Source organism: Setaria viridis, chromosome 2 (assembly GCF_005286985.2).
Source record: "Setaria viridis chromosome 2, Setaria_viridis_v4.0, whole genome shotgun sequence".
Classification (NCBI taxonomy): domain Eukaryota; kingdom Viridiplantae; phylum Streptophyta; class Magnoliopsida; order Poales; family Poaceae; genus Setaria; species Setaria viridis.
Window position 1 is genome coordinate 29,757,310 of NC_048264.2, and position 23,373 is coordinate 29,780,682.

The 23,373-nt window shown below is 49.1% G+C and overlaps 3 protein-coding genes and 2 pseudogenes across 5 annotated transcripts; 1 reads left to right on the forward strand and 4 right to left on the reverse strand.

Moving 5' to 3' along the window:
• The first annotated feature begins 1,412 nt into the window (after positions 1-1,412).
• Positions 1,413-3,656, forward strand: LOC117842107 (uncharacterized). Of its 2 annotated transcripts, none has more exons than XM_034722459.2 (4): positions 1,413-2,148; positions 2,786-2,856; positions 2,954-3,155; positions 3,234-3,656. In XM_034722459.2, exons 1-4 carry the CDS (start codon positions 1,789-1,791, stop codon positions 3,423-3,425), a joined length of 825 nt encoding a protein of 274 aa, XP_034578350.1. In that variant the 5' UTR covers positions 1,413-1,788; the 3' UTR covers positions 3,426-3,656. The 2 variants fall into 2 exon arrangements, with proteins under 2 accessions (XP_034578350.1, XP_034578351.1); XM_034722460.2 differs by having other exon boundaries at positions 1,446-2,148; positions 2,954-3,146.
• Positions 3,657-4,622: 966 nt separating this feature from the next.
• On the reverse strand, positions 4,623-8,976 carry LOC117844241 (uncharacterized; annotated as a pseudogene).
• A 4,229-nt stretch (positions 8,977-13,205) lies between these two features.
• LOC117845295 (uncharacterized) lies at positions 13,206-17,058 on the reverse strand. 2 transcript variants are annotated; one of them, XM_034726284.2, is made up of 3 exons: positions 15,898-17,058; positions 14,230-14,591; positions 13,206-13,938 (listed from the first exon to the last, which is right to left on the reverse strand). In XM_034726284.2, the coding sequence occupies exons 1-3, from the start codon at positions 16,130-16,132 to the stop codon at positions 13,363-13,365; spliced, it is 1,173 nt and encodes a 390-aa protein (XP_034582175.1). In that variant the 5' UTR covers positions 16,133-17,058; the 3' UTR covers positions 13,206-13,362. The 2 variants fall into 2 exon arrangements, with proteins under 2 accessions (XP_034582175.1, XP_072148326.1); XM_072292225.1 differs by having other exon boundaries at positions 14,843-17,058.
• A 142-nt stretch (positions 17,059-17,200) lies between these two features.
• On the reverse strand, positions 17,201-20,577 carry LOC117845294 (uncharacterized). The gene is made up of 3 exons (XM_034726283.2): positions 20,260-20,577; positions 19,263-19,669; positions 17,201-18,465 (listed from the first exon to the last, which is right to left on the reverse strand). The coding sequence occupies exons 1-3, from the start codon at positions 20,345-20,347 to the stop codon at positions 17,374-17,376; spliced, it is 1,587 nt and encodes a 528-aa protein (XP_034582174.1). The 5' UTR covers positions 20,348-20,577; the 3' UTR covers positions 17,201-17,373.
• Positions 20,578-21,873: 1,296 nt separating this feature from the next.
• Positions 21,874-23,335, reverse strand: LOC140221906 (protein ALP1-like; annotated as a pseudogene).
• Positions 23,336-23,373: the final 38 nt, after the last annotated feature.

Here is a 23,373-nt window from a genome sequence, read left to right on the forward strand (position 1 = left end):
ATCAAACCATTGAACCACCAGCCTCACCGGTGCATGGTACAAGCAAGAAACTTTGATCTAAACTTTTCCATAAAATTATTTAATAACTTATCTAAAAATGTTTTTATGGTTATTCATATAATCTTTTAAATGAAGAATATTTTTTTATTGTATTCTCCCACATAACTTATTTACCAACTTTCTAAAAATGTTATTGATATAACTTTTATGAAAAATTTATTTATGAACTCTCTAGAAAGAAGGAAAAAGGAGAAAGTTGGAAAAAAAGTAAAAGAAAAATTACTGGCATGCGACATTGCAACATCAAGCTCCTCGTGGTACGCGTTGATGGTGCGTGGGAATCTCGCACTTATGTGCTAGATCTCAGCTGTGGGCTACCACACACATAATATCTTTCCCTCTAAAGCTTGTCACATGTTGCTATGCCAACACATCTCGTTGCAATCCACGTCAAGCTCCCTGAGGTACGCGTTGATGGTGCGTGAAAATCCCGCACTTATGTGCTAGATCTTAGTTGTGGGCCACCACTCACACATAATACCTTTCCCTCTAAAGCTCGTCATGCCGGGACATCCAGTAACGTCTCAGGCTTCATTGGTCTAATCTGGCGAATCTGAATTTAAGAGGAGAGAGAAAAGAGAATAGTGGGGAGGAGACCAAGTGAGTGGGGTCCACACTTGAGTATGTGATCTCATGTGGTAGAAGCGTGCGGTACACAAATGAGGTGTGGTAGTGAGTGCGGTACACGGATGAAACACGAATCCCAGAGAAAAACACCATGTAGTAAGAGTTGTGGATTACCGAAGAGAGGTTTCCGCAAAATATGACCTCAAACCAAACTCACAACTAGGTGCACGTCGAAAGTCAGGGCACGTTGATTTTAGCCCAGGGCTACCCCTACCAACTGCAGGTGAGCCAACGCGCGGGCGTCTAGATCTCGCGCTTGTGGTTCACCAACGTATGAGCGTAAAAATGAACTAGCAATGCTACTGTGGCGGGCGTGGGCGTGTCGGCACGCCAATGCGCGGGCGCCGAACCAAGGGGTCGCCAAATATGCACGGGCGCGCCCGCGATTGGCACCACCCAGTTTGGCAGGAAAGCCCTTAGCCTCGAAAAAAGTTGCAATTCCATTTGTGAAATTATGCTATAGCCTCATATTTGAGGTGTCAAGTGTTAACACAAACACACCGGCACACTTGGAAAGAAACGGTGACATCTTTTGGTCTGACGTAAGCAAAATGCAGGTACGAGTGAGCAAAGAAGCTTTCCCAGGCGGGCAACTCCTACTTTGTCGTCCTCGATTGCCGTAATACCTTCTTCTCAAGCGATCCAGTGTCACGGTGATGGAAGCTCGAGGATGATGAGAAAAGACTGAAGCTTTTGAGAGGAGATGGGTCAAATTTGCGGAAGTACTCTGTAAACACCAAAGAGGAAGACAAACAGTCGCAACCAATCAAACGGCGCCAAAACATGCACCACAAGCTTCATGGCCTCATGGGGGCTGCCACCGTCAACCGCCTGGATATGCCGGAAAAACAGGTGGCGGCGTTGCAACCACACCCAACTCCGACTCCGAGCCGCTCCCCGTCCGAACCCAGCAGCAAGCCACCAGCCAGCCAGCACCCGCAGCGTGCCCCTCCCCTCCTCTCTCCCCCCGACTCCAACCCAATCCAATGGCCCTCCGGAGCACGGGCCGGCCTCACGCGCCCCGCCTTCTCGGCCTTGCCTTGACCTGCTGCCCCCGGCACGACGCGATGCCCCCCGCAGCCCGCAGCGCACCCCGGATAGATGGATGATATTGGTGGGGGGCGGGGAAGGAAAGGAGACGCCCTGCTGACACCACCACGCGGCCCCGGTCTCCCCTCCTCTTCCCCGTCCCCGTCTGGATCTGGCCTCCTCCTCCCCTGCCCACCCTCCGCCGCCGCCGTGCTCGCGCTCCCGGCCTCCCGTGACCCCGCCGCGAGCGAGGGCGCCGGGTTCCTCGCCGCGCCTCGACTCGCCGGCGCGATGGACGGCGGCGGGGAGGCGCTGCTCGTGCGGAGGAGCAAGGGCAAGAAGAGGCCGGCGGCGGCGGCGCATGCGGAGAGGGACTCCGGCGCCGGGGGCCGGTTCCGCTCGCTCATGCGGGACTACAACGACCTGCTGGAGGTGGGCAGCGCGCTCGCCGTCTTCCCTTGGCAGTTCACTTCTTCTGTTCAATCTAGCATCGAATCTTTTTTTCTTCTGCTTTTCTTGCTGCTCCTAGTTAATGGATTCACGACTAGTTTACTCGACTAGTGTGCCGTTCCTGCTTGGTTGCAATCTGTGGCGCTATCCCTGTTCTAGTCGATGTTTAGCGTGTACTTGGATTGGTCATTGCGGGGTAGTAATACTGGGGAGTTGATTTGATTGTTCATCTAATGTTGTTAGCAGTGGGAGTGTTTGACTGTATGATCCTTTGTTGTTGTGACACCGGGTGCTAGGGAGTGACTGTATGATTCAGCTGTTCATCTAATGTTGTTAGCAGTGGGGGTGTTTGACTGTGCGATTCTTTGTTGTCGTGAAACCGGGTGCTAGGGATCGACTGTATGATTCAGCTATTCGTCTAATGTTGTTAGCAGTGGGGGTGTTTGACTCTGATTCTTTGTTGTCGTGAAACCGGGTGCTACGGATTGAATATGATTCAGCTATTCATCTAATGTTATTAGCAATGGGTGTGTTTGACTGTATGATTCTTTGTTGCCCTACAACCGGGTGCTACCGAATGATTCCAGTTGGCTTGAAGCTGATATATCGATTGCTGCAGGAGACTGAAGCAAAGAAGAAGATGCTAGCGAGCGCAAACCGGACAAAGCTCGCCCTCGCTGCTGAAGTCAAGTATGACAGTTCCTTTGCTCTTGCTTTTATCACTTCATACTGACATCACTGCGACCTTTCAGCTTTGCTAACTGTATAAACTGCTTTCTGTTGCAAGGTTCCTGCAAAGGAAGCACAGATCCTTTGCCAAGAGTTCGAATAAGACACATTACAAGCTGAAGAAGCAGGCTCGGTACGTTCCATCTCCGTTGGGAAGGGCTTCAGTGTTTGCTGATCATGATGTGACCAGGACTGAAGGGGCTTCTTGCAGCAAAAACCCAAATTTTGACTTGAATCAAGGCTCTGCAATGGTATGCGATGTGAGTTCATGAAGTAAACTGTATGAGAAAAGTTTTAGTATAAGTTTCTTGCTATTAAAGGCATCTTTTTGTCTGCAGAATGATGAGGGGAATGATTACCAGGGGCATAGAAGCCATCTGGAACTTGATAACTTTGATCAGGTTGGGGTGGATGAAGAGATGATTGCAGCCGATGTCAAATTATCTGTTTGTAGGGATTCAGGAAATTCTCCAGCAAGTGATGATAAGAGGACAATCCCTTGGCAAGACCGGTTAGCATTGAAGGCCTAGTCCTTCCATAGATTGGTTAAGAAATAACAATTCTCTATGATAATTGATTACCCTGCTATTCCCCCAAATGCTTAGTAGTCTTTGTACAGGAACAATCGATAAGGATAGTTGTATGCATGGTGCCATGGTGCACTGCCTGATCTACAAATTCAGATGGTTGATCTTATGCAAGTTTGACATGAGAATTGTGATGCTATGAATGAATTCTGTCCAGATTTCAGGTTGACTGCATTAGCTTTTGTGCATGGAAATAGTTTCCAATCATCAAGAAAAAGATCTCTTAAGTTTCCAGTGCTGTATATATCGTATGTTTGGAGGTTAAATGCCTGGTATTGTAATCGAGTTTTTGTTTTGTTTTGTTTGTTTGGCGTCACATTTTTTTTCTGGTTGTTTGCACGCTTTTAAAGAAATTGTGCTTTATATTTAGGGTGTTGTACGTTTACAATTGTATTGTAAACCTGCACATAGCTTGTGGAAAATATTTTTATAGAAAACAAATAAATACATGCAAAAGGGTGGTCAAAGTCAAAGATTTGTGTTAGACCATCTCACTTCAAAAACATCAATAACAGAGCATGAGCAACGGATGAGCATTGATGAAACTATGAAAGTACTGCATGAACATATATTTTCTAATATAAATTAGTCTTATGCCGTAGAAGTTGAACTTAGCGAAACGGAACACCACCCCGTTTGGATACCCCGGCTAAAGTTTAGCATATGTCACATCGGATGTTTGGATGCTAATTAGGAGTATTAAACATAGGCTAATTACAAAACTAATTGCACAGATGGAGTCTAATTCGAGAGACGAATCTATTAAGCCTAATTAGTCCATGATTTGACAATGTGGTGCTACAGTAACCATTTGCTTCATCTCGCGAATTAGCACAGGTTTTGCAATTAATTTTATAATTAACTCATGTTTAGTCCTCCTAATTAGCATCCGAACAAACGACATGGCACTACTAAAGTTTAGCATCTAGTATCAAACACCCCCCAAAGTCAGCCTCCAAAATGAACGATGAAACTGGCATCTTGCTCTACAGCCTTCCAATCAGCAGCCATTGACCTAAAATGAACGGTTTTTTAGGTCAACCGGGGATAAAAAGTCCCCACCTGAATTTCATTAAACCACGTATGTCAAGCTAGCCGGTGATGATTTTGGTACAAAGTACCTTACAAATAGTAGACTGCTGAGCAGTCATATAAGAAAAGATCTAGAGAAGAGCGTGAAGAACTGGGTACAACACCAAGAACAACATGTAGGAGAGACACAACTTGCAAATTATTAAAAGACAAGGCACGGCACGGCCGAGGGACAACCACCGATCGTCGATTAGCGCCACCACCGAACAACATACTCACCGATTACGCCATGACCGTTGCACCTTGCACCACCCCTCGTAGCTATACCACCCCGTTGTTGCCCTCTATACGAGGGAACACCCAACGAAATGGGGACTAAGGGTGGTGAAGGGCGCACAAGCCACAACTGACCGAATACGACGACCTCCCTTGAAGCTGATGGCGACACCGACAGCTCCTCCGGGATCCACATAGCAGCATCAAACGTCATCTAAGGGGAGGAATCCCTAAAAGGGAACGACGGAAGCAGTGGAAACACCACCCGGCATTTGATTTAGCACCACCAGTATCGACGGAGCAGAGGTGGAGGGAGAGAACACTCACCGAGCCACGACACCACCCGACAACCAATGCCACCCTCAACCTGAAGAATAGGGAGGAAGAAGCACAAACATGCACACAGCAAGCAAGAAGGCACAGAACATGCACACAGCCAGCAGTCAGCAGAGACTTCGTAGGCGGCGCCTACAGGTAGGGTACGACGTCATTGCCGCCGCCGCCATTCTGGTAGAAACTAGAACTGGGTTTTCACCCGGAGAGATTCGGTGGTTGCAGGGTAAAGAGATCCAAGACGACGACGCCTCCAAGAAGGTGAGCGACGCCCAAGGGCGCGACCGTCGTCAGCACCGACAGGTCGTCGTGCGCGGCTTTCGCCTGAGGCTCCCTCAACCCCAACCACAGACTGGATCAGCTAACCAAGACGTTGCAGCGGCCGATGCACACCTCCTCCAAGAAGGAGGCGCCGCACTGCGACCCACAACACCATGAGAGTGCCGTGGCCGCTGTGCAGCTTGCCCGCTGTAGACTAGCGAGGAGCGTGCTCCCCAATTGGATCCACCCGTCCCAGAGCGGATCAGAGAGGCTCCGGCCAAGACGGGCAGATCCGGCAGGGGGCACGCCGGGATCGCCAGGATGGAGTGCTCGACGCGGGGTGGGGCTGGGGATGAGCCAGTGACGGCACTGGCTAGTGGCGCCGGCACTCCCAAAGCCGCCTCGCGCGAACGCTGGGCCACCAGCGCGGCCAAGGCTCGGGAAGGGCAAACCGGCTCCCTACCCGCCGGCCAGCACAGGTACCCCAACGGAGGAGGCACCCCTGCGGCAAGCTCGAGCAGATCCACGCGCAGGACGTGCAGATCCAGCCAATGGGAGCTTCGATCTGGTGCCCAAGCTGGGGGAAGGATGGGTATGGAGGGGGGAAGAGCATGGGTGTCAGTGGGGAGGGGAAGAGGAAACCGCGGAGGCCGCCGCCTGGGGCCGCCGCCGCCGTTGCCGTCGAAGGCGGCGGCAGCGGCCGCTCGGGGGAGGCGGAGGGAGGGGGTGGCTCGGCGGCGCGTGTGGGCGCCCTCGGGTCGCCTCGCGAGGGAGACGACCGAGCCAAAAATGATCGATGATACTGCATCTTGCTCTACAGCCTTCCCATCAGCAGCCATTGACCTTTGCTAGATGTGCTTTCCCGGTACAATGGTGAGCAAGCATTTTCTCACTGTTGCAGTGCAAATTGCAGACCTTGCAATAACTCAATGACATCCGTTTCTCCACCTTCTCCGTGTGCTTCTTCCCCCGACGATGTTCGGCAAGAGTGTTCTTGCTGTTGCAGTGCAAATCGCAGAGCTTTCAAAAATGCAATGTCGTCTGTGTCGCCATCAGTCCCATCACCTCTGAGCTTCTACCCTTGCTGTTAGAACCATCTGAAGGTGGTTTCTTCAGCACCTGGAAAACGCTTGATCTCGTGTTCGTGCCTCCTTTCAGTAGAGCTTCTATCTTTTGTTGGTGCCCTCTGCCTCTGCAGTGATCCTCAAATTGAGTTACAGGCTTGCATTTGGCCTGACAGATACCGCAACCCCATTCCGAAAGATATTTCTGGGCTTCTACCTGTAGAACTAGAGAATTCAGTTTGTGTCTCTTGCCCTTCAGGTGGTTCTCCAACTCTGACTGACGAGTGCACTTGGCTTGGCAAAGGCTGCAGTTCCATGCCGATGCAGGGTTCTCTTCATCCTGTGTCAGATTGTTCGGATCCGATTTTGCTTCTGCCGGCCCAATGGTCCTGACCATGTTTCTGCATTCTTCCAACAGGGCTTGGATCTTTGCTTTGTGTCTCTTGCCTCTCAGGTGGTTCTCCAGGTCTGATTTGCAAGTGCATTTGGATTGGCAGAATCTGCAAAGCCATGTTGGGCGTGCCTTCTCTGCTGCATATTGCCTCACGTTCGTTGCTTGCTCTGCTGTCGGTGTTGCCTTATGAGAATTGGCATTTTTTCTGGATACCAGAGCTGCTACTTTCGACTGATGCTTCTGCCCTGCAAAATGCTGCTGTAAGTTACCCTCACTGGTTGCTTTTGCCTGGCAGATGGAGCAACTCCATCTAATTGAAGATGGCGGGTTCTCCTTGGGCAGCATAGTCTGTTGGGCATGCAGTTTGGTTAGAGATTCAGAGCATTAGTAACTAAGCATGGTCCCAAAAATAAGTTAATGGTGAAAGCAACAAGTAAAAATGCTACCAAGTTATTGTCTTATACACTTGATTACACGATTAGCATGTGAAATTGTGATACAGGGCATGTAAACTTGCTTCTTAAATCTCAGTATAAAAATTCTAGTTTGAGGGAACCAGATACATTAGCTAAACAGCAATCTGAAGAATAAGAAATGTTGAGGCAACACGGATTGCACATCGGATGAGAAAGACATTTGTTAAGGTGCTCACCTCACTGGATTTTTGCATTTTGCAAGCATCCAGGCCCGTGTATGACCCAGTGCAAGTGGGGCGACCGTACCCCCCCCCCCCCCCCCCCCCCCCCCCCCCCCCCCCCCCCCCAAATTTTGGACCCCCAGCGCTGGGCTTCAACGTTGTACCTCGCGAATGGCCCGAACTGTTGCGTTGCCGATTCGTCGAATTTTGATCAGTCGTCGTCTCGTCGACTCGTTCGTCCGTGTTCCGGCCGAGAGCGTCTAAGATGGTACGAGTTAGCACTACCTCAGAGAAAAGAGAGTGTGCAAGTAGTTTTGAATATTGTGAAAAGAGAGTGTGCAAGTAGTTTTGAATATTGTGCCACGAGGGAAAGGTATATTGGGAAATGTGCGCGCTCATCTCTTCACTCCTAACTAGTCTCTTATCTTTTGCACTGTTCAATGAATAAAAAATTAGTTCTACTAACTTAGAGCTGTGATTGTTGGAGACGCCCTCACGCTGCAACCGTAACACTGAAGGCCCGGCGCTAACCACAAGGCAGCACCGCACTAGCGCAGGACTGCAGTCTGCAGGTAGGCTGGTATCTCCCTGATTTATTTGCATTTTGTCAAATCGTCAATGTCTTGATGATTTATTTGCAAAAACCTGAATGGCTCATGGCTGAAACATCGTCTGTGGTACCTGTACTACGCATTTGTCTTGTGGGCTGCTGATCAGAGGGTTAGGATTCTAATTCTAGTAACTCCGCATCATCAAATCATGATTTGATCACTAGTAATTTTTTTATCATTTATTGGTTACCTTCAATTGTTCATTAGGCACCAGTATTTTTCTAATTTAGTTTGATGCTTTTTAATTGGTGAAACAGGGAGGTCTATTTAATTATATCTCTTGTGTTCTACGGTTAGAAAATATAATTCCGTTAATAAAAAGCGTAAGAGGGGAAAAAAGACTTAAAATTGTTCGTTAAAACTCAGAAGGGTGCTCTTAGGTAGATAGTGATGAAAATCGTTATGATAACACAAACAACAATTAGGCTCACACTTTAGAAAATTGATGAAGTAATTTATAAATATAGGCCCCATTTTATATTTCGGACCATGGCCTCACAAACTTAGGTACGGGCCTGCAAGCATTGCATTCTCTTGACCTGCAGCATCTCCGGTACTACGGCAACTTTTGAAGCATCCACCGGCGAGGTCATCCATGGCAGGCTTCTCGGGCTTCCGTTCTACACCCTCGTGCACCACTCACCTCATCCGCGCCTACGCCAGGCTCAGCTCCAGCAGCTGCTCCTCCGCCGCGGGGCATGAAGGGTTCGTTGGAGTGGAAGGACGCCGGATTAGCCCGTCCGGCATCGGCAGAGCGCAGGGCCATGGCGCGCTCTATCTCGACAAGCTCGGCCATGATGATCTCCTGGTGGAGCCGGTCCTTCTGGAGCTGCGACAGCAGCGCGTCCCTGATCACCAGCATCGACGAGTCTCCTGCGCAATACATTGGTCAGCACGAAGCACAGAGCATAGGTCCTCTGTTGTCAGCAGCAAAGCAAAAGCATACCGTGCTGCGGAGGCTCGGGGAAGCGGCGGCCGCGGCCTTCGCCGTCCGAAGCGGCGGTTACTAAGCCTTGGCCGGCGAAGAACTCCATCGATCGCCGATCCGGTGTGTTCTGGAGAGCAATGGAATGGAGCGGTTTTGCTGTCTCAGACTCTCAGTGAGCAAGACAAGGCGGAGGGGTGCGCCGCGAGGCAGAAGCCCCGTGTGTATTTGGAGGCCGGGGAGCCACGCGCATCCGTAGTCCAAAACAGGTTCAGGCGCCATCGCGGGCGTCCATCCAGTGTAGGAGCGGCTCTTCCCCTTCGCCTTCGCGCCCGCCTGTTCCGGCGCTGCCTCGTGCGTTGTGCCGCGCGCGCGGCGGGTCACCTTCCCAAAGACCGCGTTCATTCGCCGGCTCCCGCGCAAACGTGGAAGCCTAGGAACCGCCGCCGCCAATCCCACCGGGCCGATCCCCGCCTCTCCGACTACTAGTCCAATCGCAGTTAGAGCTGGCACCGCCGATGGCTGCCATTGGTGCCAGCCGCGGCCATGAACCGAAGCCATCGCCGTTGGCCAAAACCGCGCAGGTGGGGAGTTCATTTCAGATCCACATTTTGAAAGTTGAAATCCCAGCCAACATCTCAACCGTTTAATTAGGTAGTAGTCGAATTTTTGAATTTATGCACCTACCTTCCCGTAAAGATGCAAATCCAAAATCAAAATATTTTGAATTAGGTGCGGGAACTCGAAGCATCTTTGCGTCATTTAGGTCCTTTCGCACCTTTGGTAAGGGTGTTTAGTGATAAATGACAATCTTATACTTGTGACTAACCTATTAGTTTTGAAGCAAATTACTATTGGGTATTATGTCATGAGTTCAATGGAAAATGACCCTCAATTTGAACTATCAAGCGGCCCAATGGTTAATGCGACAAGGCTAAGGACCTTTCTAGTACTGAGTGTCACAAGGAGATGAAGGACACTTAGTTTAGTATAGGTTTTGTTAGTTTGTAGCTCTTGGACCGTATTGTTAAGAGGGGTTTCGATGATACTAGCTTGATCATACGAGGCTAACTATGAAAATGATGTGCACTCAGTATTCTCTAGCACTCGGTAGCTCAAACAACTCATGGAAGTACTCGAGAAGCAAAGAAATCGACAAAAAAATTCAAAGGTGCTTGCATTGGACAAGTTGGAAACAAAAAGGTACCATCGGACGTTCTGACGCTATGTTTTCTAGTGTCGTCGGAGCAATTTTTCTAAGTTGGAAAATCAAGCCCGGGTTAAATTGTTCCGATGCTAGAGCATTGGATGAATTTCCCCTAGGCAGCGGATGATTCGATATTAGGTGTGAAAACCGTCGGAGCAAGCACATTTTCTTTGAAATCGTCTAGAGAGTTTTCAGCTAAAATTGCATCAGCACTGGATGATCTGACGCGTCACCGAATGAATGCATCGGACGAAGCATATTTTCTTTAAAATCGTCCAGAGAGGTTTTGGCTAAAACCGCTTCAGCACCGTATGTTTCGACGCTTACCAAAGGGACCATCGGAGCATTCACCGGAGCAACTTTTCACGGTTATTTTTGTAACCGTCATATTTTAGGCATGTGAATGACCGGATGTTTCGACGCCTTGGGGATAGAGACCATCGGAACATTTGATGGTATGCTTTTCTCGAAGCTCTTTTTCAATGGCTAGCTCTTGATCTCTAGCCTATATATACCGATCCCTTGGGTCATTTCAGCTGCTCTTGACACCCTAAAGACTTCAAGCAATCCATGTGCAGTTGATAGTGTGCTAGAGCCAAAGTGTGATTAGTGAATTGCTAATCTCAAGATTAAGGACATCTCTTAGTGTTGGAGGGTAGCAAGTGTGCATCTAGTTCATGGTTTAGTTGAGTGATGATCAAGTGAAGCATTGAAGCTTGTTACTCTTGGTGGTTGATGTCACCTAGACAGTTTTGGTGACCTAGAGGTTCTTGGTGAGCTCTTAAAGTTTGTGGGAGTATCAAGAAGAAAATCTTGTACACGTTGTGAAACTCGTCGTTCCGGAGATGGAGAAGGAGCATTCTCACTCGAGTCTTAGTGGCTTGAGGAAGCAAAACTCTTAGTGGGTGCTCCAACGTGAATTAGGGGGGAGCGTCAACTCCTCGATACCACGGGAAAAAAAATTCGGTGTCTTCGTGTCCTCACTGTTTACTTTCCGTACTTACTTTGATCATTTACTTCCTGCAATTTACTTGCTCTATTTGCTTTTGATCAAATTGTGTATCGTCATGCTTGTTCTTGCGATCATGTTAGGCCCCGTTTGGTTACATTTGCTTATTTTTAGCACCCATCACATTGAATGTTTAGATACTAATTAGGAGTATTAAACGTAGACTATTTACAAAACCCATTACATAAGTGGAGGCTAAATGGCGAGACGAATCTATTAAGCCTAATTAGTCCATGATTTGACAATGTGTTTCTATAGTAAACATTTGCTAATGATGGATTAATTAGGCTTAATAGATTCGTCTCGCCGTTTAGTCTCCACTTATGTAATGGGTTTTGTAAATAGTCTATGTTTAATACTTCTAATTAGTATCTAAACATTCGATGTGACACGTGCTAAAAATAAGCAAAGTGAACCAAACGCCCCCTCATGCTAGGTTTATTCCTTGCTAATGTGCTTAGTTTCTAAGTTTGAACTTAGTAGATTGAGCAACACTAGAATTCTAGATTAAGATTTGGTTTTATTGTACTAGAAATTTGAAAAAGTCCCAATTCAATTACTTCCTAGGCCATCGATCCTTACAGAGCTGACGGTGTAACGGGCTAATTAATGGTTGCCAAGGGAGGAGATGGTGTGAAGCTCAAGCCCAACCTGCGTAATTGGGCCAGAGTAGCTAACTACGGAACCCTTGTTTTTTTTAGGAACTACGGAACCCCGCCTTGTAGTCGTATATAGGTCCTGTTTGGCACAGCTCCACTCCTAAACTTCAGCAACTCCATCAAAAAATTCAGCCAAACACCCCAACTCCAAAACTCCATGGAGTTGCCAACTCCATGGAGCTGTAGTGCAAATGGAGGTGGAGTTTTGGAGCACCTCTTTTGCTGCTCCAGAAACCTCTCTTTTGAACCTCCTCGTGGAGTTGGTGGGTAATTACCCACCAATGCCACTGGTTACACAAAAAAACGTTTCATTCTATTCTCCCTTCTATTCTCTCGAGCCCCACTCGCCGCCAGAGCCCCGTCCGTTGCCGCCCCCGTGGCCGATCGGCCTCGCCGCCCGCCGCGGACCGCCGCCGCCCCCGTCGCCCGTCACCGCCCGCCGCCCGTCGCCGCGCCCGCCGCCTGTCGCCGCCCGTCGCCGCGCCCGCCGCCCGTCTCCCGTCGCCGGTCGTCGCCGCCCGCCGCCTCCCGTCGCCGGTCATCGCCCGTCACCGCCCGCCGCCTCCCGTCGCCGGTCGTCGCCCGTCGCCGCCCGCCGCCTCCCGTCGCCACACCCGTCGCCCGTCGTCGCCCGCCGCCTGTCGTCGCCCGTCGCCGCCCGCCGCCTGTCGTCGCCCGTCGCCGCCTGTCGTCGCCCGTCGCCGCCCGCCGCCTGTCGTCGCCCGTCGCCGCCCGTCATCGCCCGTCGTCGCCTGTCGCCGCCCGTCATCGCCCGTCGTCGCCTATCGCCGCCCAGCGCCGCCCCCGTCGCCGCCCACCCCGCCGCCCGTCGCCGCCCAGCCCGCCACCCACCCCGCCGCCCGTGGAGGGTCTCCCGTGTGCAGCACAGTGCAGTGGAAAAAGGGGAAGAAGAAGATGGGATAGAGAGGATGACAAGTGGGGCCTTAATTGGGGGGCAACAATGGCAATCCACACTGAAATCGATCTTTTTTGGAGCTGAGAGCACCCATCTAGCCAAACACCCCATTTTTGTTCTGGAGTTTTGGAGCGGAGCTGGCTCCATGTAGAGTTCAGGAGTGGAGCAGCTCCACCCAAAGTTGGAGCCATGCGGCCATAGTCTAACAAATCAACATGGAAATCTTTGCGGATGAATTACTATTTTTGTTACTCAATGTACATTTCAAGTTTGGATATCTTTACGAGGAGATAGGTGCACATTGTGACAACACCATCATTTTTGGACGAAATTTTACGAGCAATTTTTGAATGATGCCTTTTTTAGATTAAGTTTTGAATGATGTCTAAACACCAGAGGTACCATTGGAACTAACTTTATACTAGCATTGTAGCATTGCAACATTTTATAGCAGGCATATATTTGATAACAGTAAAAATCCAAATATGTAATGAGCAAAAGATAGTTGCAGCCACTCCATGAATCATCAACGCATCCATAGTTCCAGCGCCATGCTTCAAATCAGCCCCATTACCCTTGCCTTTTTCTGATGCTTCTTCCCAGCAAGATGGTCGGCGAGCATCTCATCGCTGTGGCACTGCAGATTGCAGACCTTGCAAAAAGTCCTCACCTTCAGCTTCCGCATCTTCCCTCTGTGCTTCTTCCCCCGAAGATGGTCCTCAAACATAACCTCACTGCTGCACTGCACATTACAAACCTTGCAGAAATATAGCGACATCATGTGCCGCGCCATCACCGAGCTTGCAACGTTGCTCCTAGAACCATTCAGAGGTAGTTTACCCCCAGCAGAGGGTGGTCGTACGTACACATAATCCATTGCCGTACTCTTGCTTTCTTCCTGCTGAAGGGCACGAATCGCTGTCTGCTGCCTTCCTCCATTGTTTCTTGATTCCAAGCTCGCTACATTTGCCTGGTGCTTCTGCCCTGCAAAATGCTCTTGTAGGTTGTGCTCACTTGTTGCTTCCACCTGGCAGACGGTGCAGCTCCATCTCTGAGGTGCCTTTGGTTGATTTACTGGTAAGGTTACTTCTGTCAGCTCCCAGGTCAGTGAACGGGGCCTGGGCTGTTTAGTCTGTTTGTTTAGCATACACTTCGATTAGATCGTTGTTAATCGAAAAGCAAGGCAAGTAAACTTGGTACAAAGAACTCTACACAGTTTATTTGGACCTCTAAAACGTGAAATTTGTGCAAAACAAAGAAAGTAAACTTCCTCAACCAAAATATGCATATACAGAATCTGAATCTACCGAAGCTCAAAAGGTCAAAGCTTCGAGGATATCTTAACTAGGCCTCGTGAAAACATATTTAACTAATGTAGATGAAAAACGAAGAGGGAAAACCATTATAGTAAGCTGCTGCTCACCTCATTTGATTCTTGCATTTTACTCTCCTGGCCTGCCTTGCCGTCAGTCGAGCATTCACCGAGGCGATATCCCATTCCCATGACAGGATTCCAGGGCTTCATTTCTAAACTCCCATGCCTTTCATCCTTTTTCTTCAGATCGTGGCCAGCACCCAAAAACCCACGGTGCATCATGAACTCCTCAGTCAAGGAGCAGGATACCGGCTTACCCTGTTGCACATCAGAAATGCAGTTAAGGGTGGCAGGGCGCAGGGCCATGGCGCGATCTATCTTGGCCAGTTCGGCCTCGATGATCTCCTGGCGAAGGCGATCCTTTTGAAGCTGCGCCTGCAGCGCGTCCCTAATCACCAGCATCGAGTCTCCTGCACAGTGCACACGCATAGGGAAATGCTTTGATGGTCAGCAGGAAATTCTTGATAACACCACCAGATTAAAATGACAGGTACGGTAGGCATGGGCATGGCATAAGCGTAGATTTCACGGCATGGAAACACAAGAGTCGCTCGATTCCGAAAGAAATAAAAGCTGAATAGATCACTTCCACGTTCCACCCTGTTTGCCCCCAAGAAACCGCGATCACTGAGGTAAATATGGCGGTGAAAGGTGTACGTACCGTGCGACGGAGGGTCGCGGAAGCGGCGGCCGTCACTGACGCCGCCCCCGTCGGCCGCGGCGGTGGCTGGGCCCCGGCGCGCGAACTCCATTGGTTTGCCGGGTGGAGCGGAGCAGAGCAGAGCGAGGCCGAGGGAACGGAGCCGTTTCGGTGGGAATGGCGGGCGAAGGGTCGCCGCGACGCCGCGTGGATTTAAAGGCGGCGGCTGGACCTGGACGAGACTCGAGAGCTGCCTCCGCGTCCGCCGCCCAAGACAGCCGGAGAGTCACCGTGGCCGTCGCAGCGCTTCCCCTTCTCGTGCTCGCGTTTCCACGAGGCTGCTCCGTTCCCACAACGCGCACGACGGCCGCATTCCCTCATTCACTAAGGTCACTGACACCTGCTTTGCTAGTGGAGAGAAAAGTTTCAGCAACAGATTTGCCATTTTGCTAACGTGAAGCCACGTCCGCGCGCCAGGTGGATTGAGCATGGCAAATAATCGTAATACCCCCACATTCCTCAGGTTAGCCATGCCTCAGCGTCATCTTCAACCTCCCGCGGCTCCTCTCTTCAAGTCCTCCGCCGCGTGTGGGGCGTCCGCGCGCGCTGCGCCTCGGCCTGCGTCTCCCGCTGCTGGATCGCGCTCCTCGCCGGCATCCGTGCCTCCGAGGCCGTGCTCGCCCCGCCCGCCCCCGCCGTGCCGGACCTCAACCAGGAGTACCTCGGCGGTGAGGAAAACGAGGCCACCCGGCGCGTGGCGTCACGGATGCCGGCGTCTCCGCGGTTGCCTGGGCTGCTTGCCCTGCTTTGCATCAAGGGAAAAATTGGATACGAAGGAGAAAAAAGGACATTGGTAGGAATGGGACTAGTGCTTGGCGGCTGGATTCATGAGTACTGAAGTGGCCTTCGCTGTTGCTTTGCTTCGTTGGGGCCTTGGGGGCGACGAAGCACGAAGGCGGGAGATGAGCTGCTGCCCATTTGTTGCTTGCTGACAGAAATTGGAGCAGGGAAATTGGGTGGAGGTGTAGGGAAACGGGAGGCGGGCGACGGTAGGGTGCGGGCGGGAGGCGTCATACCTCGAGGAGGGGCTGCGGTGAGAAACGGCCACGGCGTGGGAGCCGAGGAAGACGAAGAGGAAGGGCGCGTGTCCGACACCGGAGCTGAGGAACAGGGATGCGACCTCCTCGACGTTGCCGGCCGCATGGCCGCCGCTCGAGGACGGATACCGCGGCTGTAGCTCCCCTGCCTAGAGGGCGGCGGCGGGGGACGGCACAGGGGCGGACGGCGCAGGGGGCAGGCAGCGACGCGCATGGTTGGCTGGAGGTGGAAGAAGAGGGTGGGTCCCACCAGTCAGAGATAAGAGGGAGGAAGAGAGGAAAAGCGCCTGGGCTTGGAGAAGAAATGCAGGATAGCAGGGTCATTTTATGGCCGATCTATGCTGGCACGTGGATTGACACGTCAGAAAAATAATAAATCTGTTGCTAAAATTTTTCTCCAGTATTTGGTAAATACGTAGGTGTCATTCGAAAACTGGCATCTTAAAATTTTTCTTAGAATGACAAATAATTAAATATCCCCGTTCATTTCCCTCAGTCGATCACGTGTTTCCATTCCAATTTGCAATTAAGCAAGCTGTTATGTACAATTTGAAATGAATTTTTTTTGCGAATCAATTTGAAATGAATTAATAGTCATGGGATGTGCAGCATCAACCGCATCTCTAATTCTAATTTCTAATCAAGTTTTAAAGTGTTGAGATGGTACATATTAATAGAGATACCTAGTAAATTTCGCACAGATGGAAGTACTGCAAAATGACATCGTGGCATCTGGTAGCTGCTTGTAATGTACACTATCTTTTTTTTCTCTAAAAAAAGGAGGTATGTTTATCGTATAGTAAATGAAGTCCTACCATGCTAAACAAGTCGTTTTAGCAAATGATCGAAAGGAAATTGCAGTCAGTCCTACCATGTTTATCGATGAATGGTTAGGCGGATAGCAGGTGCTAAAATTTTAGCAGTATTACATCAGATGTTCGGATGCTAATTAGAAGGACTAAACATGAACTAATTATAAAACTAATTGCAAAACTCTGTGCTAATTCGCGAGATGAATCTATTAAGCCTAATTAATCCATCATTAGCAAATAATTACTGTAGCACCACATTGTCAAATCATGGACTAATTAGGCTTAATAGATTCATCTCGCGAATTAGACTGTACAATTAGTTTTGTAATTAGCCTATGTTTAATACTCAAACATCTGATGTGACATGTGCTCAACTTTAGTAGGGTATATCCAAACACCCACATCTGTTCGGAGGGAGGATCATTTTATGAATCTCACGGTGGGTTGTGTAGGATGATGACAACCTACTGTTGCAGAATAACAACAATGCATTAGCACCCAAACGAGCGATTAAATAGTTATGACACAGTGTCATCTAAATCGATTTCATACAATCACACGTGGTGCCGGCTTCTTGCTCTAACTCCCATTTAACACCTAGAGAGAGGGGGAAAAATCCTTCTGCAGAAGCCGCAATTCCATTTCATTTATTTGCATCGAGATTTTTCTGGTGCTTCTTCCCAGTACGGTGGTGATCAAGCATTTTTCTGCTATTGCACTGCAAATTGCAGACCTCGCAAAAGTTCAGTAGCTTCTGCTTTTCCAAGTGTTCCTCCCCATTGCAATGGTCTGCAAGCCTGCTCTCACTTTTGAGATCCAAATTGCAGACCTCGCAAAGATATGATGCCTGTTTAACTTCTGGGCTTGCACTCTTGCTGCAAGAACCATCTGAAGATATTTTATCTGCTAACTTCATGTCACCCGGTTCTGCATCCTGGCCTTCTACCTGTAGAGCTCCTCTCTTCTTTCGGCGCCTCCTGATTTTGCGGGGGTTCTCAGATTGAGGTTCAGAGCAACATGACTGGTAACCAGAACCAGTTTGACAAATGTTGCAATTCGATTGTGAAGTCGAACCAGTTTGACAAATGCTGCAATTCGATTGTGAAGTCTGCTCTGCATATTGCGGCATGTTGTTTGGAGGCGATTTAGCTTCGTGTGACTCGGAATTCATTGCCATGTTATCGATTGCATCCAATAGGGTCTGAATCTTTGCTAAAAGTAGGCTCCCCAATTCTGATTTGGTAGTACAATTATCTTGACAAATGGTACAAATGGTACAAGGTGGCTTCTCTGAAAGTTGTGGAAGTTTGCTCTCTTGACACTTCGCTTCTTGTGGCTCAGCGTTCTTAGCCATGCCGTCACCTTCCTGGCATTGTCCTTCGATGTTCTGTTGATGTGTTTTTCCACTGAGATGCTCCTTCAGGTCCGCTTCGCTGGTACCATTGGCCTGGCATGTACTGCAGCTCCATATTATAGAGGATGTTTTCTGCGCTGCACAGGAAGAAGATTCTGCTGTTGTTTCCGCCTTCTGAATAATGGTCTTGTTTCTGGATTCCAAGGATGCTACATTTGACCGGTGCTTCTTTCCTGCACAATGCTCTTTTATGTTGTGCTCCGTGTCTGGTGTTTCCACCTGGCAGATGACACAACTCCAGCTCTGGGGTTGCTTTGGTTTTTTAACAGGTATAGTTATTCCTGTTAGTTCCCATTTCAGTGAAGGCGACATCTTCGTGGGCTGTACATTGTAGTTGACATGAAGTTAGGTTAGTAAAGATGTTACCACTTAGTTATATGCATTTTATTTTGCCATCATGAAGTGAAATTGTGAAAAGCAAGGCAACTAAGGGTATGCTTGGATGGAGGGATGGGATAGGACGGGATGGGACAGTCCCAATTTTACATGTGTTTGGTTGGAGAGATATTGGGACGAGAACGGAATCAAAGTGGAATATTTCTCGAAAAAGTGGGATGGATCCGTTTCAAAAAAAGACCGGACCGATCCGTCCCTCGCGGACGGCGCTAACGCCATCTCGCGCAAGGCCGGGGTGGTGCGAGGCCGGGGCGGCGGGGCAGGCCGTGGTGGGGATGGGCGAGGATGCGGCGCCGGCGCGAGCCAGCCGTGGCCGGGCGGCAGCGGCGGAGCAGGCCATGGCGTCGGCGGCGGAGCAGCTAACAGTGGGCCCGCAGTGTTAGAGTGAATGACAATTGGGACCCACAGTTAACAGCACGAAAACGTCATCCATCTCGTCTCTGACCCGTCCCTCAAACCAAACACTAAATCAGGGACGTCCCCGTCTCTTCAACCAAACATCAAGTGGGATGATCTCATCCAAAAAAAGGGATGACCCTGTCCCGTCCCCTCCGTCCCTCCATCCAAACACACACTAAAGCTTCCAGTTAAAGCTGAATATACTAATATTAACAAGGTTTGGACATATAGGATATTAGGATCAAAAGTCAAGTTCGGAGCATTAAATTTACAAGAAAAAGGAAAGAGATGAGGAAAACATGCAAAAAGGATAAGATGCTCACCTCATTGGATTCTTGTAGTTTCTGCTCATCAAATGCTTCATTCTCCTCTGCCTTACTGTTGGAACAACAGGGCCTCAAGCATACACTGAATCGGTCTTCAGCAGCAGGATTCACGGACTTCAATTGCACATTCCCATGCTTTACATCATTTTTCTTCAGATCATGGACCTCATTCACAACGGAAAACTGTTCCATCCATCTGTGGTGCGGCATGAACTCTTCACTGGAGGTGAAGAACAGCGGCTTAGGCTGTTCCACGTAGGCAGCGTCAATACCATGGCGGGCAGCAGAGCTCAGGGCCATGGCACGCTCTAATGTGGCCAGCTCGGTCATGATGATCTCCTGGCGAAGGCGATCCTTCTGGAGCTGTAACAGCAACGCATCCCTGATCACCAGCATGGCGTCTCCTGCATCGAATCTTTTATGTCAGCAGAGCACAAAATGAACAGAAACGACCAGCCTTTTTCCCTTAGTTCTAAGATGGTAGACATCGCAGTAATATTGTAAAAGTTTGGGGCAATTCAGTAAAAATAGACTGGACATTAGATAATGTCATTGCAAGATCACTAAATTGTTTATTTTGACCAAAAAGGACTTAGTACCAACAGTTGCACATATTGCACTACCCAGCATTACCAACAGTTGCGCATCTTGTACCACCCAGCATTACCAACAGTTGCGCATCTTGTACTACCAAAAACATCGTTTCTAAAAGGCGCGTAACTGTGGATTTGGTGCGGCTGTCTTGATTGACATTTTATTAGTAAGCCGTAGCGATCGATGATGTCCTTGATGCAAAAAAAGGGGGGATTTCCAGTACCAAAATCACAGGCAAGTTGCACGCAAAGCAGTTGCAGGATTCCCTGACTCTCCGCATGGAGCTCAAGAATCGCTTGCATCTGAGAAGGAAAAAAAACGAAAAAGAAAATCCAATTTCCTGAGACTCGCGGCCGCAGAGGTGGATGCGGCGGTGAGAAGCGGGAGGCCCGTCACGTACCGTGCGGCGGCGGAGGGTCGGGGAAGCGGCGGCGGCTATCGCCGCCGTCCTGGTCCGCGGCGGGGCGGCCCCGGCAGGCGAACTCCATCGGCCGGCCGGGGGGGAGCAGCTTTCGCGAGGGAACGGCGGAGGGTTTTGCGGGATTCCGGCTGGCGGAGTGGCGCGCGCGAGAGACGAAAGGGGCCGCGTGCGAAAGCAAAATAGTAGGTGGGACTTGGGAGGTAAGTCTTTGGTCAGTTGGTGACGATGACGGATGACCACGATCGGAGGCCGCGGCGTAGAGCTTTGCTTCGCGCGAAAGCAAGCCGCACGACTCCGCTTTCCCAGCTCAACTGATCCCGTGTCATTCGGGAAAAAAAAAAGAGGGGTTTGGCTGCTCCCACTCGTGTGCCGACCTGTGTGTCCATCGTAAGTTCGTAACAAACTAGCACAGCGTGCAGACTTTTTCCCCCTGATATAACTTCTCAGGTTTAATACTTCACCCCTTCTCTATCTCTATCATTAGAAACGGCACTATTTTTTTCTGAAGAAAAAAAAAACACTGCTCAAGGCTCCTATACAGTTTTAGACCTCATATCCCGAGTCCCCACAGCCCATGAGCCCCGTGCTCAACGGAACACTTGCTTTTTTCCAGCACGGCACGAACCGTTGCTTGGTGCCTTCTGCCTTTGAGGTGCTTCTTCAGCTGCGATTTGCACGAGCAGGTAGCCAGGCAAGCGACGCAGCTCCACGTCGGACGTGGCTTCCCTTTCCCCTTCCCTGCACGCCGCGGCACGTCCCTTGATTTCTCCGCTATTTTCCCTGACGAACAACGACTCCTCCGCCGTCGCTGTCGCCTTCGACTTCCGAAGGGCGAAGAGCAATGGCCCTGATCCTCGCCTCCACGGCTGCTACTATGGCCATATGCTTCTTCCCCGCACGATGCAGCTGCAGCTCGCGCTCGCTGGCCGCTTCCACATGGCAGACCGTGCAGCTCCATCTCCGGGGTGCGGATGACTTGGGTTTCTTGACTGGTATGGTGATTCCTACCAGTTCCCATTTCCCTGGCGTCGTCGTCTTCTCCTTCTTGAGTCTTCGCTGTAGCCTGTTTGCATTGGAATTCAGTTTGATCAGACGACAATTGGTAACAGAGATGATGAAAGAACAGGGAAAGGTACAACGAAAGCATGGTCGCATGGATCCGTCGATGGGACCTTGGCTAGATTTTTGTTCGCCTTGGGGTCTGCCAAAGGTGTTGCTGAAAGGTGAGGCACCGTCACTAAGGCTAGTCCCAATGCAAGATTTCATTGTACTGTTTTTAAGGATGTCACATCATCCCATGAAGTGTATTCTTGTGAATGAAACTGGAAATCCCAATGCACAGTTTCAATGCACAATTTCATAGGCTGTCCTCAGCATTTATTAGTTATATGAGGTTATGATCAAGTGTTCCATGTGATTATGTAGCCACTTGTATTTGTTACTTGAAATATGATACACATGAAGAATCTAGCAACACAGTGAAATTTAAATATCAACCAAAAGTATTTAAAAATAACTTATATCATACGAGATAAATTGGATAACAAAATTGGATAACATATATTAAATAAATTACATATATTGTAACCGAACTCAAGATATGTTTAGGCGGGATCTTGACCTTTGCCAAATATGCTCAATCAAATCTTTCTTAAGTTATTTATGGGTTGAGGTATCTCGAATATCAGCATCATTCTCTAGTATTTTGTCAAACGAGACGTAATCTTCAGGGGAGAATGCTGGTGCTTCAACAGTCGTTGTACTTGGAGCTTCATTCAAATCAAGATTCTCTTCAATATTGTCTTCTGTTTTTTCATCTTCGACTATCATATTGTGAAGTATGATGCACGCTCGGATAACTTTCCCAAGTTCTCCTCGATCATATAGACGAGCTGGTCGCTTCAAAATGCAAAATCGACGTCGCAAGACACCGAAAGCTCGTTGAATATCCTTTCTCTTGGATTCTTGTTCCTGTGCAAATAAGTTGTACTTCTCAGTGATGGGCAAGGATATTGACTTCACAAACACAGCCCATTCAGGGTATATTCCATCAGCAAGTTAATAACCGGTGTTGTACTGATTTCCGTTGACCATGTAGTGCACCCAAGGAGCATGCCCCTTTAGCTCTTCAATAAATAGAGTTGACTGGTTTAGAACATTAATATCATTATTAGAACCAGCAACTCCAAAGAACGCATGCCAAATCAAAGATCATGAGAAGCTACAACCTCAAGTATTATGGTTGGAACTTTTTGATCGCCCCGAGTGAATTGGCCCTTCCATGCATTGGGACATCTTTCCCAATGCTAATGCATACAATCAATACTCCCGAACATGCCAGGAAAACCTCGACTCTCACCAATTTTAAGCAAACGCTCAACATCTTCCACAGTAGGGCGCCTCAAATAGTGTCCACCAAAAATTTCGATAACACCTTGGACAAAGATCTTCATCGCCTCTAATGTAGTACTTTCTCCAAGTTTTAAATATTCATCTAGATGATCTGCAGCACTACCATTAGCCAATTGATGAATTGCCGCTGTGCATTTCTGCAGTGGTGTTAGGCCTTGACGATTAAGAGCATCCACCTTTGTAGTGAAATAATCGGACCACTTGCCTAACTCATCAACGATGCGTAGAAAGAGTGACCTGGACATACGGAATCTCCATCGAAAAACATTTGCTAGGTACAGAGGGTTATCTGAGAAATAATCATCAACCAAATGCTGATGGTACTGCTCCCTTAGCCTTATGATGTACTTCCTCGGACCACTTTGAGGATCATATGCAGCTTCTTGGAGATCTTCTAAACTTGACTTAAGAAATTGAGTTGCCTCATCGATTACATCATCAATAATTTCCTCCTCGGCGAGGAAGTCATCCCAATCATCAGAGAGGTTGCTTGTTGGGTTAGGAGAGTGGTCGGCAGAGAAAGAATCATCCTATTGCTCCATATATAAAGTGGCACAAATGTACTACGTTGGTGTACCATCAGGGCTGCATATATAGGTAGCAGCTCTGCTGCCGTTTCATACCTATCAGTCCAGTTCAGCATTCACACTAGCTGCCGTTTCATACCTATCAGTTCAGTTC

Bases quoted from the DNA above. Each gene is read 5' to 3' on its own strand.
- LOC117842107 (XM_034722459.2), top strand. From the start codon at position 1,789: ATGGATGATATTGGTGGGGGGCGGGGAAGGAAAGGAGACGCCCTGCTG. The intron at 2,149-2,785 runs GTGGGCAGCGCG...CGATTGCTGCAG, and splicing joins ACTACAACGACCTGCTGGAG to GAGACTGAAGCAAAGAAGAA. The intron at 2,857-2,953 runs GTATGACAGTTC...TTCTGTTGCAAG, and splicing joins GCCCTCGCTGCTGAAGTCAA to GTTCCTGCAAAGGAAGCACA.
- LOC117845295 (XM_034726284.2), bottom strand. From the start codon at position 16,132: ATGCGCGTCGCTGCCTGCCCCCTGCGCCGTCCGCCCCTGTGCCGTCCC. The intron at 14,592-15,897 runs GTATGACGCCTC...TGCACTGTGCAG, and splicing joins CACCGCAGCCCCTCCTCGAG to GAGACTCGATGCTGGTGATT. The intron at 13,939-14,229 runs GTGAGCAGCAGC...CTAAACAAACAG, and splicing joins AAATGCAAGAATCAAATGAG to ACTAAACAGCCCAGGCCCCG.
- LOC117845294 (XM_034726283.2), bottom strand. From the start codon at position 20,347: ATGGAGTTCGCCTGCCGGGGCCGCCCCGCCGCGGACCAGGACGGCGGC. The intron at 19,670-20,259 runs GTACGTGACGGG...GATTCGATGCAG, and splicing joins CGACCCTCCGCCGCCGCACG to GAGACGCCATGCTGGTGATC. The intron at 18,466-19,262 runs GTGAGCATCTTA...TACAATGTACAG, and splicing joins AACTACAAGAATCCAATGAG to CCCACGAAGATGTCGCCTTC.